Source organism: Gossypium raimondii, chromosome 9 (assembly GCF_025698545.1).
Source record: "Gossypium raimondii isolate GPD5lz chromosome 9, ASM2569854v1, whole genome shotgun sequence".
Taxonomy (NCBI): Eukaryota; Viridiplantae; Streptophyta; class Magnoliopsida; order Malvales; family Malvaceae; genus Gossypium; species Gossypium raimondii.
In genome coordinates, this window is record NC_068573.1 from 44,664,415 (window position 1) to 44,678,534 (window position 14,120).

The 14,120-nt window shown below is 29.3% G+C and overlaps 2 protein-coding genes across 3 annotated transcripts; both read right to left on the minus strand.

Moving 5' to 3' along the window:
- LOC105800148 (abscisic acid receptor PYL8) lies at positions 1–2,002 on the minus strand. The gene is made up of 3 exons (XM_012631087.2): positions 1,646–2,002; positions 601–816; positions 1–445 (listed from the first exon to the last, which is right to left on the minus strand). Exons 1-3 carry the CDS (start codon positions 1,763–1,765, stop codon positions 209–211), a joined length of 573 nt encoding a protein of 190 aa, XP_012486541.1. The 5' UTR covers positions 1,766–2,002; the 3' UTR covers positions 1–208.
- Positions 2,003–7,644: 5,642 nt separating this feature from the next.
- LOC105800147 (probable trehalose-phosphate phosphatase D) lies at positions 7,645–9,783 on the minus strand. Of its 2 annotated transcripts, none has more exons than XM_052620392.1 (10): positions 9,663–9,783; positions 9,423–9,570; positions 9,151–9,285; positions 8,942–9,013; positions 8,760–8,849; positions 8,613–8,666; positions 8,428–8,529; positions 8,240–8,317; positions 8,002–8,142; positions 7,645–7,900 (listed from the first exon to the last, which is right to left on the minus strand). In XM_052620392.1, the coding sequence occupies exons 2-10, from the start codon at positions 9,555–9,557 to the stop codon at positions 7,733–7,735; spliced, it is 975 nt and encodes a 324-aa protein (XP_052476352.1). In that variant the 5' UTR covers positions 9,558–9,570; positions 9,663–9,783; the 3' UTR covers positions 7,645–7,732. The 2 variants fall into 2 exon arrangements, with proteins under 2 accessions (XP_052476352.1, XP_012486540.1); XM_012631086.2 differs by having other exon boundaries at positions 9,151–9,291.
- Positions 9,784–14,120: the final 4,337 nt, after the last annotated feature.

Genomic DNA, 14,120 nt, shown 5'->3' on the forward strand with positions numbered 1-14,120 from the left:
TTTGTGAAATCAAAAGCTTAAAATCATAGTTGAAAATATATCAAATACGAGCGTCAAAATATTTCAACAAAAATGAAAAACTAAATATATTCCTTGAAGCAAATGAAACTCTAGCAGATAACAGAATGGGAAACATAAGGAATGCAATGATTAGTGTTGTAAATAGAAGATGGAAGACCCACAATTGGCACTCCATCTATAGATCCCTTTATCTTTCAGCCCCCAACTTTCGAATATCGATCCGTTCAGTCTGGTCCTGCATTGCCAGCCCCTCCGACACATCTGCAAGTGATTTGAGATTGCATTTGATCAATGCTTCAACAAAGAAACATGTTTCATCTTTGGTATTACCCTCCGGTACATCCACCACGAAGGATTCGATCACTAGTGTCCCAGGTCTTCCATCTATTATCTCCGGATGGACTGATATGATGGAAGAGTAGTTCTGTATCCAAAAGTATAAATTGAACATCCAATGACTTAGTTGCAGGCTTTTTAATAATGCTTAGACAATCAACAACTATCTTCATCCATAAACACCAAGGGAATGCATTAAATTGCTTAGTTCATGTAGGATGAACCAAAATGATAGAGAAAAACCTGAAGTCGATGATCCCCACCGATAATCCTTATGCTTAGGATATGCTCATTATCATCTAGGAGTTCCAGTCTTTCAGTACTCGTAGTCGCCGGGAGTCCCGACTTGACATCCACTTCTCTAAGACTCCCAATTTCAAGGTTTCCTGGCGCCACACACCGGCTGACAAAGGGTTTATACTTCTGAGGTTCATCAAATCTTCTCACCAAAGACCATACCTGTAATGAAACAAAGCAATTTATGCATATTCTTGAAAATGAAAAAACACCAAGTATCCGCACATGAATATGATATTAGACCGACCCTTTAAATATACGAAAATGAACTGTATCATACCCGTATTTGAAATGATGATAGATACCAAATTCACAAGAAAAAGAAAGAGCTAAAATTATGGAAAAATGCATTGTTTGTAATCTACAGGATCAGAATATCCACTATTAGTTATTCTTGCCATTTTTCTGGCATATTCTTCTTCCACTGAACCCCTCTAAAATACAAACCATTCATTTCGTAAGTCCAAATTGGACTAAAATAAAAATCATTTTGCAGACCATTCCTTTTAGTTCAACTAAATCTTAACCCCCATTGTTCCTAAAGGTAGCATCTATGTATACCATCCAAATGAATAACTCAAACCAATCAAAATCCACATACTCGTTCACATGGTTTCAGTCATGCAGAGTGTTGTAAAGGGGTTGAAATTTTCTCAGAAATGTTCTTCTTCTCTTTTGGCCAATAGAAAATGTTGATAATAACAAGGATCACAAATCAAGGATTTAGCATTACAAAAGCATCTGAGAAGCAAATAAGAGAATTTTTTTAATATCAGATTTCAAGATAATTCATATGAAAAATCAAAACGCAGATCAAGAGTTAATTGTACTCAATAAGAATCCGTCAAACATTGAAAAACTCAACTCAGAGAAGATGAAAAAAAAACAACTAGAAAAAGAAAATCAATGATCTTTATTTGTAAATAAATCAAAAACAAAATTTAAAAGAAGATGCTTAACGAGAAAAAAAAAAACAAGGAGAGAGCGTAACCAGAGGGAGAGGAGCTTTGATGAGCTTAACGAGAGCTGAACTACACTGATTCTCTCCAGCCTCATGCCTGTGATGCCTCTTTATATACTCAGTCGCCGCCGCACTGCTACTCACGTTCATTTTCCCCCCTCTTCTTCTTATTATCCGTCACTTCTCTCTTATTACGAAATTAAAAAAAAAATCAACCGGTTCTGGTTTGCCGGCGGGAAGCACTCCGATCAGCGACCAAAAACTGTTTTATCTGAAGAGAATTAAAGAAGAGGCTATAAATCATCGCCATTGAGAAGGAAGAAGAAAAGCTAAGGCTACTCCATACCATCTATCTCATCATCTGACAAATGATAAATATATTTTAATATGATAAAAAAGAATCGAACCAATTTATAAAAATCAAAACAAAATACTTGAATTTTATTTTATTTTTATTTGCTGATCAGCAATCAGCTGAGCTTAGCTTAATGTTATTATTACGAGAGCTGCCATAGCTTTTGTCCGCTTCTGCTTTTGTCGTTTCTGTTACTTCCCTTTGTGTTAAAAACACACCAAAACTAACTTTGCCATGCCGCCTCCAATTCTAAACTAACCTTATTTTCCGGGTCTAATTTTGGTTTTAGTCCTCTATCATTTAAGATTTAATCCTCTACCTTAATTTGACATAATTTGTAGCTCCAAATTAATAATCCCATTCAATGCTGCAGTTAAAATAGACACGTGAATATCTTTTTACTGTTCTTAGATCATTAAAGTTGCATTTAAATATTTTTTGGTAATTTCCATATTCGTCTTACTGTCCATATTCGAGATCATGATTGTCTCTCTCAACAATACTGTCTTTAAGTTTGAACTCACATTCTCTCACATAAACTCTTACTATATTTACTACAAATTACATTTTTTTTGATACATTAGTAAAAGTTAGATATTAAATAATATTATTATACACATTGTAATTAATTTCATTATATTATCATTTAAAAAAACTGAAACATTGATGAGATATGTAACCACAAACATAATTTATAATATTTGTAAATTTATTATAATACTTTCTTATAAATTATTGGTAATTTATATATTATATAATATTTAAATATGATGCTAAGAACATATTCAGATAATAAAACTATTCTTGCTAACCCAATCTAGCCAGTTTGACACCTAAAAATATTTTTAAATTAATCTAGCCAGTTTAACCCATTCTCATATTCAAGTAATTAAAACTTCTTTTTTTCGATTTAGTTTCAAACTCTAAGGTTGAACCAAAATAAATATCCTAGGAGAAATCTTAGCTAAAATATGAGAAGTATATGTAGTACCAGCTGATTGAATTTTAGTTCGATTGGCATGGGTATTGTTGTTAATGTAAGAAGATGTGAGTTTGAGTGTGCTAAAGCGTATGAATAGTTATAAATATTGTATTAAAAATAATAGATATGATCAAAACTTATAATCAAATTGTTAAAAAAAAAAATAGAGACGGAGATAGAGAGCATGACTCCCTTCCTTTTGGATTTATGTCCTATTTTTCCTTATAGCTTGTTGTTTCAACACATACTCTTTATTTATGTCTTTGGAATGCATGCTTTCTATCTATATGCTTGACAAATGAAAATGCATATTGATAGGGGAGCATTTAGTCTTTTGAGTTTGTGATTTTTGAAGAAGATTATTAATAGGGATATGTTATTCACTGATATTTGCTTATTGATTAATATATGAGATTGTAATATTTATTTACTACGTAAATTTGTCAAAATGTTAAAAAGGGAGATTGTTGAAATATTGTTTGCAACATAAATTGTGATGGGAATAGCTCTCTATCACGCACAGTGTTGCAACAGAAAGTATGACCAACAATGTAAGTTTTTATAGGTTGGTAATTTTGACTTGCATCAATGTAATGGTTTTGCATTTCGAAATATGCAACAAATGTAAGATTTTGTTGTAAAAAGAAATTAGATAAATTTACATAAAATTCATGCGCAACAAGTGTTTTCAGTATTTTTATGCTTTTGCATACCCTATTTCCTTTGTTATTTTCTACTTCAATCATTACTTGGTACACTTGTGAATACTCAAAATCAACAAAAAGGAAGAAGAGAAAGTCAACCATGAAGTTTTAGATTTGAAAATCAAGGCTACTAATTAAGATCATACCATTGGAGAGAGATGCTAGTGATAATGATTTTTTGTTGGAAGTAAGAGATAGAAATCGAAAAGGAAGATAATAAGAATGTGGTGAAGGAAAGTAAAGAAAAAAAAGGGAGGAAGGGGGAAGAAGAAGAAGAAGAAGAAAGAGGAGGAAAAGAAGCTAATTATGTTATTAGTTTTTGTACTATGCGTAAGTTGTGAATTCAATTTGATTAATTTTGATTCTATATTTTTTCGAGTTTTGAAATTTCGGTCATACAATAGCAGTATATTTGTTAGGTCAAATTTTGTTATTAGTCTCAAATTATGCATAACTTGTGGATTTAATCCATATTCTTCACTTTGATCATTTTAATTTCTATACTTCTTGAATTTTATAATTTCAACCACAATTCAAATGGTAACTGTTAAATCCATTATCTAAAATGATGTAGCTTTTCTATAAGTATTATATGAAAATAACAAGTTGGCATGTCATTATACGCATATGATAATATATTTGTCACATAATAATTTTAAAATAATATAATTTAATGGATGTTGTTTAATTGGGATTGAAATTATAAAATTCAAAAAAGTACACAAGCTAAAGTTGACCAAATTAGAATAAAGAGACTAAATCCACAGTTTGCATACAATACAAGGACTTGTAGCAAAATATAACCTAAAAATAATTTTAATTTACTTCCATTATATAATTTATAAAAGCTTGCATCACTACTAAGTTAAAAAAATTTATTGTATAAATAAGTTTAAAGTTAGATAATTAAATATTTTCAAAACATATAAAATTTAATATTTTTAACAGTACCTAATATTCTTTACAAATTTTAATTTAGAATAAAATGCCTACATACTGAAATGTTATCTCACTTATTTTTAATTTACTAATTTCTAATCTACAATAATTTTAATATAAAATAGGGTTTTTTTTCGAATGATCAAAATGATAGATTATTTGTGTAATTTACTCTTTTTTTTAAATCTTTGTTAGTTTTTGTTTAAATATTGTTACTTTTAATACAATATAAGTTCTTGTCATATCCGCGTCTAGAACTATTCATAGTCTCTCCTCAACTTTTAAATAGGAGGATATCCTACTATGTAACAATGTTGATGACTCAATTAGTGGCATATCTAGGGAGGTAGACAGGGCCTGACCCCCTTAAAATGGGAAATTATCCATTTATGCCCTTTAGAGATTTTAAAAATTTAAATTAATAAAAATAAATTACATTTTAACCTCTAAAAATAACAAAATTTAATTTAATCATTTAAAAATTATAAATATATAAACTATTAAAATTATTAATTTCTGACCTCACCGCTCAATTAAGCTAAATATTGTTATGTGTAGTCAATTCTAGTACAACTTTAATTTAATTGCTTGAAAGACACTTGGTATTAAATGCGAAATAAATACAAGATGGTAATAAATAAGACGCGTTATGAAAGAAAGCTTTGAAAAACAGTTTAAACGAAAATGATTGAGAAAAAAAAGCAAATCTCATATTCCCATGCTAGATTCCGTCAACCCCCTCCCACCTAACTCCATCAAAAATATCAATCCCATTCGATTTGATTCAAGTGATTTTGGTTTTATTTAATTTTGGATTTAATTAGTGGCACAACCCTCACTTTTTGTAAATCACCCATCAATAATGGGTTTTAAAAAAATTAAATTTTTAGTGACGTTGGTGGTATTGGTATAAATTTTCAATAAAATACACATGGAACAAATAGTAATAATTTTTAATGATACCGTCTAATACGATAAATTTTTTTGAAAAAATAAAGCTCATAGAGACCGATTCATAATCAATCTTCACTTTGACGATAAACATCAGACGTACACCACCGCGTATGAACTCTCAGTTCTCACTTTTATTGCTCCATTCGCATTTATTTTAATCCAATTTTTCGCTCACCTTGATTTGCAGCCTCAACCACCCCAAACTATTATCTTCCATTACCAAATACTACTACGTTCCTCTGTTTCCCTAATTTTCGGCAATACTATTCCAAATCACACTGAAATCACCTGTCATTAACCCTGGTCCATCAACCTAACTTGCAATAAGTCTAAGACAATGAGTGTAGAAATCAACAAAAATATAAAATTTGCAATTATCCGCTGGTGTGAGATCAGTAGATTAAGGTTAAATAAAAAGTCGTATCGAGTTAATTATTGAATAAAATTATTCTCAGTAAATCTTATATGCTTTAACAACTAATAGGAAAATTTTCTTCATCATCCATGAAAAAGCAAAGCAAAAGTGAATAAACAATCCCGCCATCTTCCTCCCCAACGCAAACTAATATATGTTGCTAAATATGGAATCCATCCTTTGGCTGAAGCCAGTTAACTCTTGGGATTTCTTCAACTATATGTAAACCATACACACTGGTATCACTTCTATGGAGAAGAGAAGAAGCGATCTTTGTTCTTTTGCTAAACTTTGCCATTATTCTCTGTCCTATATCTAAGTTATGAATTTAGTCTTTGTAACTATATCTAAGTTATGAATTTAGTCTTTGTAATTTAATTTAGTTAATTTTAATCCCTACATTTCAAATTGGTATGTTTTAATCCTTGTACTTTTCAATTTTAAAATTCTAGTCCTAACACAAACTGTGGCAATTAATTTTTTTCACTAAATTATATTATTAGTCACGTACTATGTATAAAATTGTAGCTTTAGTCTTATATATTTTGAAATTTCAATCTTAACACAAATGATAGTCGTTAAATCGATTAACTAATTTTTTGTTAATCATTTGTGGACATAGTATTACACGGTGATAATATGTTACCGCATAAAATGATATAAATAATAGAACTTAACTTAAAGAATTTAATAGCTATCATTTAGTAAGGACTAAAATTTCAAGTTTTGAAAAGTATAAAAATTAAAATGACCAAATTAAAGTATAAGGATTAAAGCAATAACTTACACATAGTAATTATAGAGTAATAGCAACACCAACCAAAATCAATATGGAATATATTACTTTTGTAATATTTGGATTAAAAGTGATATTGAGTTTTAGGGTTGATTTAATGAAAATTCATAATTAACTAATAATATTAGCAATTATCTTTTATTAAATCAACTCTAAACCTTGAAAAAGATAACAATAATTAACTTTCATTAACAAAATCGATGAAATTCAAACCTAATAATATTAGCACTTAACATTCATCAAATTAACTCTGAAATTTGATAAAAGTTTTAAATGAAACAACTTACAATGAGAGTTAAAATGCCATGTATTCTTTTTAATATTTTTCTCAATAAGATTTTAATGAGGCATATTCATCGATCGTTACTAACATCCGGGAAGAAATGTTTTAACTCGTAATTTATTATGAATGCCAGTAACTCTTAATGAAAGTATTTGTTAATTTGATTCAATGATGCTTAACCTTTAATGAAGTAGCCCCAAATAATTTATTCTCATAAATCATATAATTGGATGTGATCATATCAACACTAATACATTGAATTTCATCGAAACTCCACATTTAAGCGTAACTAGACTAGAATAGTCCTAAAATGGATAATCTCTTGAGGAATTCTTGTATTTCATCCCAAGTTTTTATGTGCAATCATCCAAAAGGTTTTATACATGCAATTATATTTTTATTTAATCTATATAATTTATGGGAAACTAGGATATTATTAGTACGGGTTCATCTAATTTTGAGTGGTTTTATTTTTATGCTAACTAATTAATAATAAAAAAGATAAAATTAAATAGTCAAGTGATGATTTTATAACTTTTTGATAAAAAAATTACTAATAATTGGGTGATCTTTTTGTAACTTTTATAGTTTAGTGATAAAAAAATCAAAATTGCTTAATTTTTTGTTTTTTTATTAATTAATTTATAACAAGAAAAAGAAAGTGGTTTAATACACTAATTGTTTGTTCTTCAAATATAATCTAGTTGAAGAAAGGAAGCCTGGGATTTGTTCCATTTGGCTAGACGTAATAGGAAAGCTAAGACTTCTGATGGATCGCGTAAGGAGTACCATGCTTTTGTTTCCTTCGGAATGGAAGATACTACGATGGGAAACCCTTCCCTTTTACCTGCTATCACCTGTAAACACCATCTCCATAATTTTGAAAACTCATTTCCAGATATTCATAATTTGAATGGGTTAAGCATACGAATTTTTTAATGAAAATGAAAAATGAGACCTTGAATGCATCTTCGTCAGTTTGATCATCTCCAATGTACAAAGAGAGAACATCATCGGCATTGCTGAACCCGAAAGTGTGAAGCAAATAATTGAGGGCATCACCTTTGTTCCACTCAATTGATGGCCGCACTTCTATTACCTTGTTTATTTTACAATTAAAAGAAATCCTTTTTAACACCAATCTGAAAGAAACTGAACCATTTTGCAGTAATATTGCTTTGCTTTATTTATCCTACCATTTTACCCTCAGTAAGACGAAATTCGGGACGATTTTCAACCACAGATTTCACTTTCTCCTTCAAATTTCCTTGATCCTTCAAAACATATAATTGTCAGAGATATGATTAATAGTCTGAGTTAGCCAGAGTCTTGGGGTTTTCTAAAAACATATATGCATCCAACAGTGGGAGGCAAGTAATTTTACCTGCGGTGGAACTTGTCGATAATGTACAGAGATGCAAAACATGTTGTCCTCTATCTTAGAACCTTGTGTTTCTCTAATCTTGTGTTCCAACTCCATTGAGATCTGTCACAAACAAATGGAGTAACCTATTTAATTAAAACAGTTTTAAAAAACCTCAGCTAAAATTTACTCTGCAACCTAATTACCTCTTGAATTGCAGGTAAAAATAACTTAGCGGGTTGAAAGGCGCCTTCATTTCCCTACCAAATCCAAAAAACAAACCCATCCCTAAAGTGGATATTAATTTACTTTTTGTATATTCTTAAATATTGGATCCTTACCGTCAAACTAACCTTTTTATCACGGGATTTGGGAGGTTGCATAATGTCTAGCCCATGACTTCCAGCATAACATACATTATTTAACTGTACAAATTCTTTAACCTGAAGAAGCAATGGCTTAATCCCATTTATTCTTAGCTCCATAAAACTAAACATTTAATCTAAAATTTAACCCTCGTCGATGGATATGTTACCTTGTCTCGGCTCCTACCGCTGATTATAGATGTTGGAAATTGCTTTGCTACCTCACGCAGTGCCGCACGCATCTGACAGTGAAGAACTTTGTATATGTAGTTTTTTTTTTTTTTTTGGCAATATATCAATGATTCACATTTAACAGCTGATATGAAGATGACGTTTTTTGTGCGTGCATGCATACATACGTAAAATAATGAATGGGTACCTCAGTAGACATGAAAGCCTTATCAGGGTCTTCAACAATTGGGGAAAGTGTGCCGTCATAGTCTAAAAACACCACCACCTTTTTCCCCTTCGCTTCTTTCATTATGCAATCAAATGAGTTCAATGCAGAAGGGTGCTTCAGCTTATCATAATATTAATAACAAATGTCAGTCAACCAAAACCCTTGTTTGAATATGTGATAGACATAGTTATCGACATAAATATTAATTTCGAAAAAATAAATCGAAGCAATATGTGAAAGATTAGACAAACCAGCCAGGAAGCATAGGCTTCAACATCAGGTAGCATAGAGTCAGGATCATCATAGAAAGGTTTTAATTTCTGTTTATTGGAATGTGATATTTGAAACCCCATTAAATTAATGTCTCTGCTTAAAAACTTTGCCATGTTTCTCTGACAGCTTTGGTGACCAGAAATGGAAGTTCATTAGTAAAATTATATCAATATGAAAGAAAGAAATTTTCTAACAATCACTGATTAGTTTCATGATACCTGTTTATTGCTACTGTTGATCCTCAAAGCTTTAAAAAAAAAAAAAGAGGGTTTGTTCTCAAGATTCTGTCCAGTATTTATGAATCACTGTCCACAAAAAAGAAAAGAAAATTGCTTCACCACTATATTGCCAATACCATAACACTATATATAGATACAAATACTTCATAATCAAGCAAAACAAATGTGTATCCAATGTTAAAAGAAAAGGTAAAAACAAATAATCCATGAAAAAGCTTGACTTTCTTTTGCTGGAAAATACATATATATTTATATATTCACCAAATTATCAAAAGGATGTTTGTAGATTAATATGATTATAATCATAGAGTAAAACAAATGAAACATTACTAATATGGAGTTTCTTATTGAGTTACTTTTATGTGTTAAATAATAATTGGAGTATTAAAATTAAGAGTATTTATGTTTTTCAATTTTTTAAAATAACACCTTGAATTTTATTTTTGCTTTTATAAAATAAATATTTTTTTGTAAAAGATAAAAGTAAAAATGACAATGAGGCCTTGATCATACTGATAAAAATTAAGTTTTTCGATTTTTTTTTTTTGAAAAGAAGACAGTACAAAGCTAAATTACATTAAATATTTGAGAGGTATAGAAATTCTTCTCTCTGTCTGTTTTAAGAGAATCTAACGCTTCTTCTCGAAGGATCTCAACCAGTTGCAAATCCTCCTTCCTTTTAAAGGCCAATTTTATTAGATAGTCAGCACATTGATTCTCTTCATTGGGAATGTATCTTAAAATCCATTGATTTTCTTGAGACAAATTTCGGACTTTAAGTATTAAAGTTTGGTGTTTCACTTTTTGAAAATTATTTCATTGTCTGACTTGACTTGAATTATTCAATTTAGTGTTTATCTTAATTAGAATTGTCGATATAATTAATTATGATTTTTATTTGCCAAAATTATTAACTAAAACTTAAAATTTTATGGTTAAAAAATTGAAGTACAATTATTCAAAAAAAATTAAAGTAGAAGATAATGAGCCCACAAAACATGATTTGCTGTAAAATAGTTTTGAACCGATTTAAGATTAGAGACGCATTATGAGACTTACTATAGAATCCAATGCACTCTTTCTTTTCCTTTTTGCATGAAAATAAGTAGTTTTATATTACAACTTGATTTTGATTGATGCATGGAAATTTTTAACAAAATAATACATTAAAAGGAATATTATTTTTAAAAGAAAGTAAAAGTTACTTTTCAAATAAAAGGTGATTACTTTTTTTATATATAAAAATAAAAATAAAGAATGGTGCCACTTGATTTTGTGATACTAAACTTTCAAATTTATTAAAATGAAAGTAGTTGCTGCCGAAATAATAATTTGTAATGGAGGGTCGATTGAGTCTTAATTCGATTGGTATTGACATTGTTGCTATTGCAAGAGGACATGGATTTAAGTGCGCTAAAACGCATTATCCTCTTATTTAAGGGCTGGGTAGGGGTTACGGGTAGCCTTTGACATTATATCAAAAAGAGCAGAACCACAAAATAGTTTGTACTTTTTTTTTCTTAGAAAAATTAGTAAGCGGATTAATAGGTTTCCATCAATTATATTATGATAATTAAGTCCTTTTGTGACTGAAAATTGATAACAGAGATGAAGTTATATTTGGAAAGGCCATTTTCATGGAAAACAAAGAAAAGTGTTATGTATTTTAAAAGCAAAATTATTGGGGGGTTAATTCACCAGAATGGATGGTTTTAAGAAAGGTCGCCGTTAAGTGTCTCAGTTGAAAACTTGATGTCGAAAAAGAAAGCACATAAAAATATGTTTTTTGAAAAAAATAAAGGGACATTATTATGATTAAAATCATATAAGGTTAGATTTGATGAGTCGACATTGCATGGCCGATGCTTAATGTTAAAAGGGTTTTGTCTCCGTTGTGTTGCCATCAACTGATTCAGCTGATACTGACTTCCCCTTCAAAGTATTTCCATCTTCAATTTAGTCCATTATTTATTATTGAAATTCATAATTTAATTAACTTACTCTATATATTTTTGTTTATTTTATATATATAATAATTTATTTTATTTTATTTATATAAAATTATAAAAATAAGTCAATCAATCAACTTAAGCGATTAACATTAAGTTGATTTGGGTAGGTTGGTTGAGTTTAAGCTGATTGTTTAAGATTGTCAGTTAAATTAGAAAAATCTAAAAAGAAAAAACCCGAATGCTTATTTAAAATACAATGTGAACACTAAATTTAAAATACATAATAACTTATATATAAAATTAAAAAATGAGAGGCGACCGCCCCGCCACCCTGATCCATCTCTTCCTCTTCCTTTACCGTTTTCCTGTTATGACATGTCACACAGGCTGGAGACATCCAATTTTCTTATAATCTTATTTAATATCGCTTTCATCTTTGATATATATGTATATATGGAAGAAATTTGAAATAAGGACATGAAACAAATGTGTCCAATCGATATCAGAAAATATTTCAATCAATAATGGAGCTTTATTATATTCTTATTTCCATTATTTAATTTTTTTGAATTTTAAAAAATTATAAATCAACGTACTCATTCTTAATTTAAAAAACTAAAATATAATCTGAAATACAAGACCCCAAATGCATGATGGTTTTAGATATAGATGAGAAAAGCATGCATGCACATATTTAAATATTTTTTGAATTATTTTGGGGTTAAAATTGTTTAGCCTCCAAAAGTAGCTAGAAATTTATATTTCTAAATTGGGTCGTATTAAATTAATTTGGAGTGACAGAAGAAACAGTACGTAGTTTTCCCTTCATGAAAGGTTGTTTCCATGGAAACATGATTTTTATTATAACGCCACTAAGATTCCACCAAATGTAACACATTTCTTGGCCTTTTCACTCTTTTTTCCCCTATACCTTCACATGACAAGACAGCCAATTTAAGGTTTGCTTTTTCTCCCGACATTTTTAAAGCCGATTTTTAATGAATAATATCCCAAGATTTACCCTTTGAATTTTTTGAAGAATATTTGGATGATAACCTAAATTTTTAAAGCCCATATCTCAATTTATTAATAGCATTGTTCTCTGAATTTATTCAGAATTACCTATTTTTAATTTATATCTACCATGTGGCATACTAAAAGATTATCAAGTGTCACTATAGGATCGCTCATCAATGCCACATTAGCATAAACTAATGGTACGTTGAGGTACTAACCTAGGTAATAGAATACAAGTTTAAGTACTAATTAGGTACAAAAAATATTTAGTACCGACTAAATACTTTTGAACAAGTTAAAAGAGCAAATTATGTATTAACCATTTTTTTCTTCCAAACAAATAAATACGCACTTAAATGCGCCCAAAGTAATATCGTTGTAAATCAAATTAAGACTTGATTTATTATTTTTGTTTTTTATTAATTTGTTTCTCTGACACGGACAGCCATTAATAGGATGCTTTTGAAGAGAAGCACCAAAATCCCGTCGTTGTTCTCCCACAAACATCGCATGTTCAAAGAGCACACATGTATCCAATGCAGCCATGAATTGACTTGTCTTCTTCCTTTTATTCAACTTGGATCTAACGTTTACAACAATATTGCATTCATTTTAAAAAAAGTAAAATCAGTTAATTGTATAATTTTGTATCATATTAATACATTAATTAATATGTAAATTTTTATATTTTGATTGATTAAATAGGTAAAACTATTTTTTTAAAAGGAGATAACCTTATTTGTATATATCAACAAAGCATTCACCTTAAATTTTACTTGTATTTTCAACCCAACCTAAATAATAACAAAAATTATCAATACCTCGTCACCAAATAAAAAATTTATTTTACGAAAACTGTAAAAATAACACCGTTATTAAATTTTTATATAAAGAATATTGCAAAATTATGTAATAAATATATTTATTAAAATATATAAAAATTGAATAAAATTTTATTCAAATATGTTTAAATCCGCATAATGTACTTTTTGAGTTTATATAAAATATAAATAAAAATATGTTTATAATAATATAATTTACTTAAAAGGATTCAATTTTACGTGTTTGTCAATAATTATAATTTTTAATGGTATAACTGTTAAATTTTGTAAACAACTTTTTAACTTAGTGGTAAAAATATTATGTTGTAAGCATTAGCGCTTGTTATAGAACAAAATTATGTTAATTTTTAGTTTTCCTAATTTATGAAAGTTAATTTCTGAAAATTCAAATTTGTTTTAAATGGTTTCCTTCAATAGACAAAGAAACGACCCAATCACTGTCAAGTATTAAAACATGCCTCTAACCGTTTTTCAGGTATAAACCGGCCTTTGTTTCATGGGCCGGCCCTACCCCACCTACAAAAAAGAAAACAACTGATCAGTGGAACTACAATCTCAACCTTACACGTGGATAATCTGATTAAGACCTGTCGATTGAGGCCTGAGTCGAAGAGACAAACAAAGCA

Coding starts and splice junctions, on each gene's coding strand:
- LOC105800148 (XM_012631087.2), bottom strand. CDS start 1,765: ATGAACGTGAGTAGCAGTGCGGCGGCGACTGAGTATATAAAGAGGCAT. Junction 817..1,645: donor TCAAAGCTCCTCTCCCTCTG/GTTACGCTCTCT, acceptor GTTTCATTACAG/GTATGGTCTTTGGTGAGAAG. Junction 446..600: donor GTGGGGATCATCGACTTCAG/GTTTTTCTCTAT, acceptor TTTTGGATACAG/AACTACTCTTCCATCATATC.
- LOC105800147 (XM_012631086.2), bottom strand. CDS start 9,557: ATGGCAAAGTTTTTAAGCAGAGACATTAATTTAATGGGGTTTCAAATA. Junction 8,667..8,759: donor CCAAATCCCGTGATAAAAAG/GTTAGTTTGACG, acceptor TGGATTTGGTAG/GGAAATGAAGGCGCCTTTCA. Junction 8,530..8,612: donor TTTTACCTGCAATTCAAGAG/GTAATTAGGTTG, acceptor TGTTTGTGACAG/ATCTCAATGGAGTTGGAACA.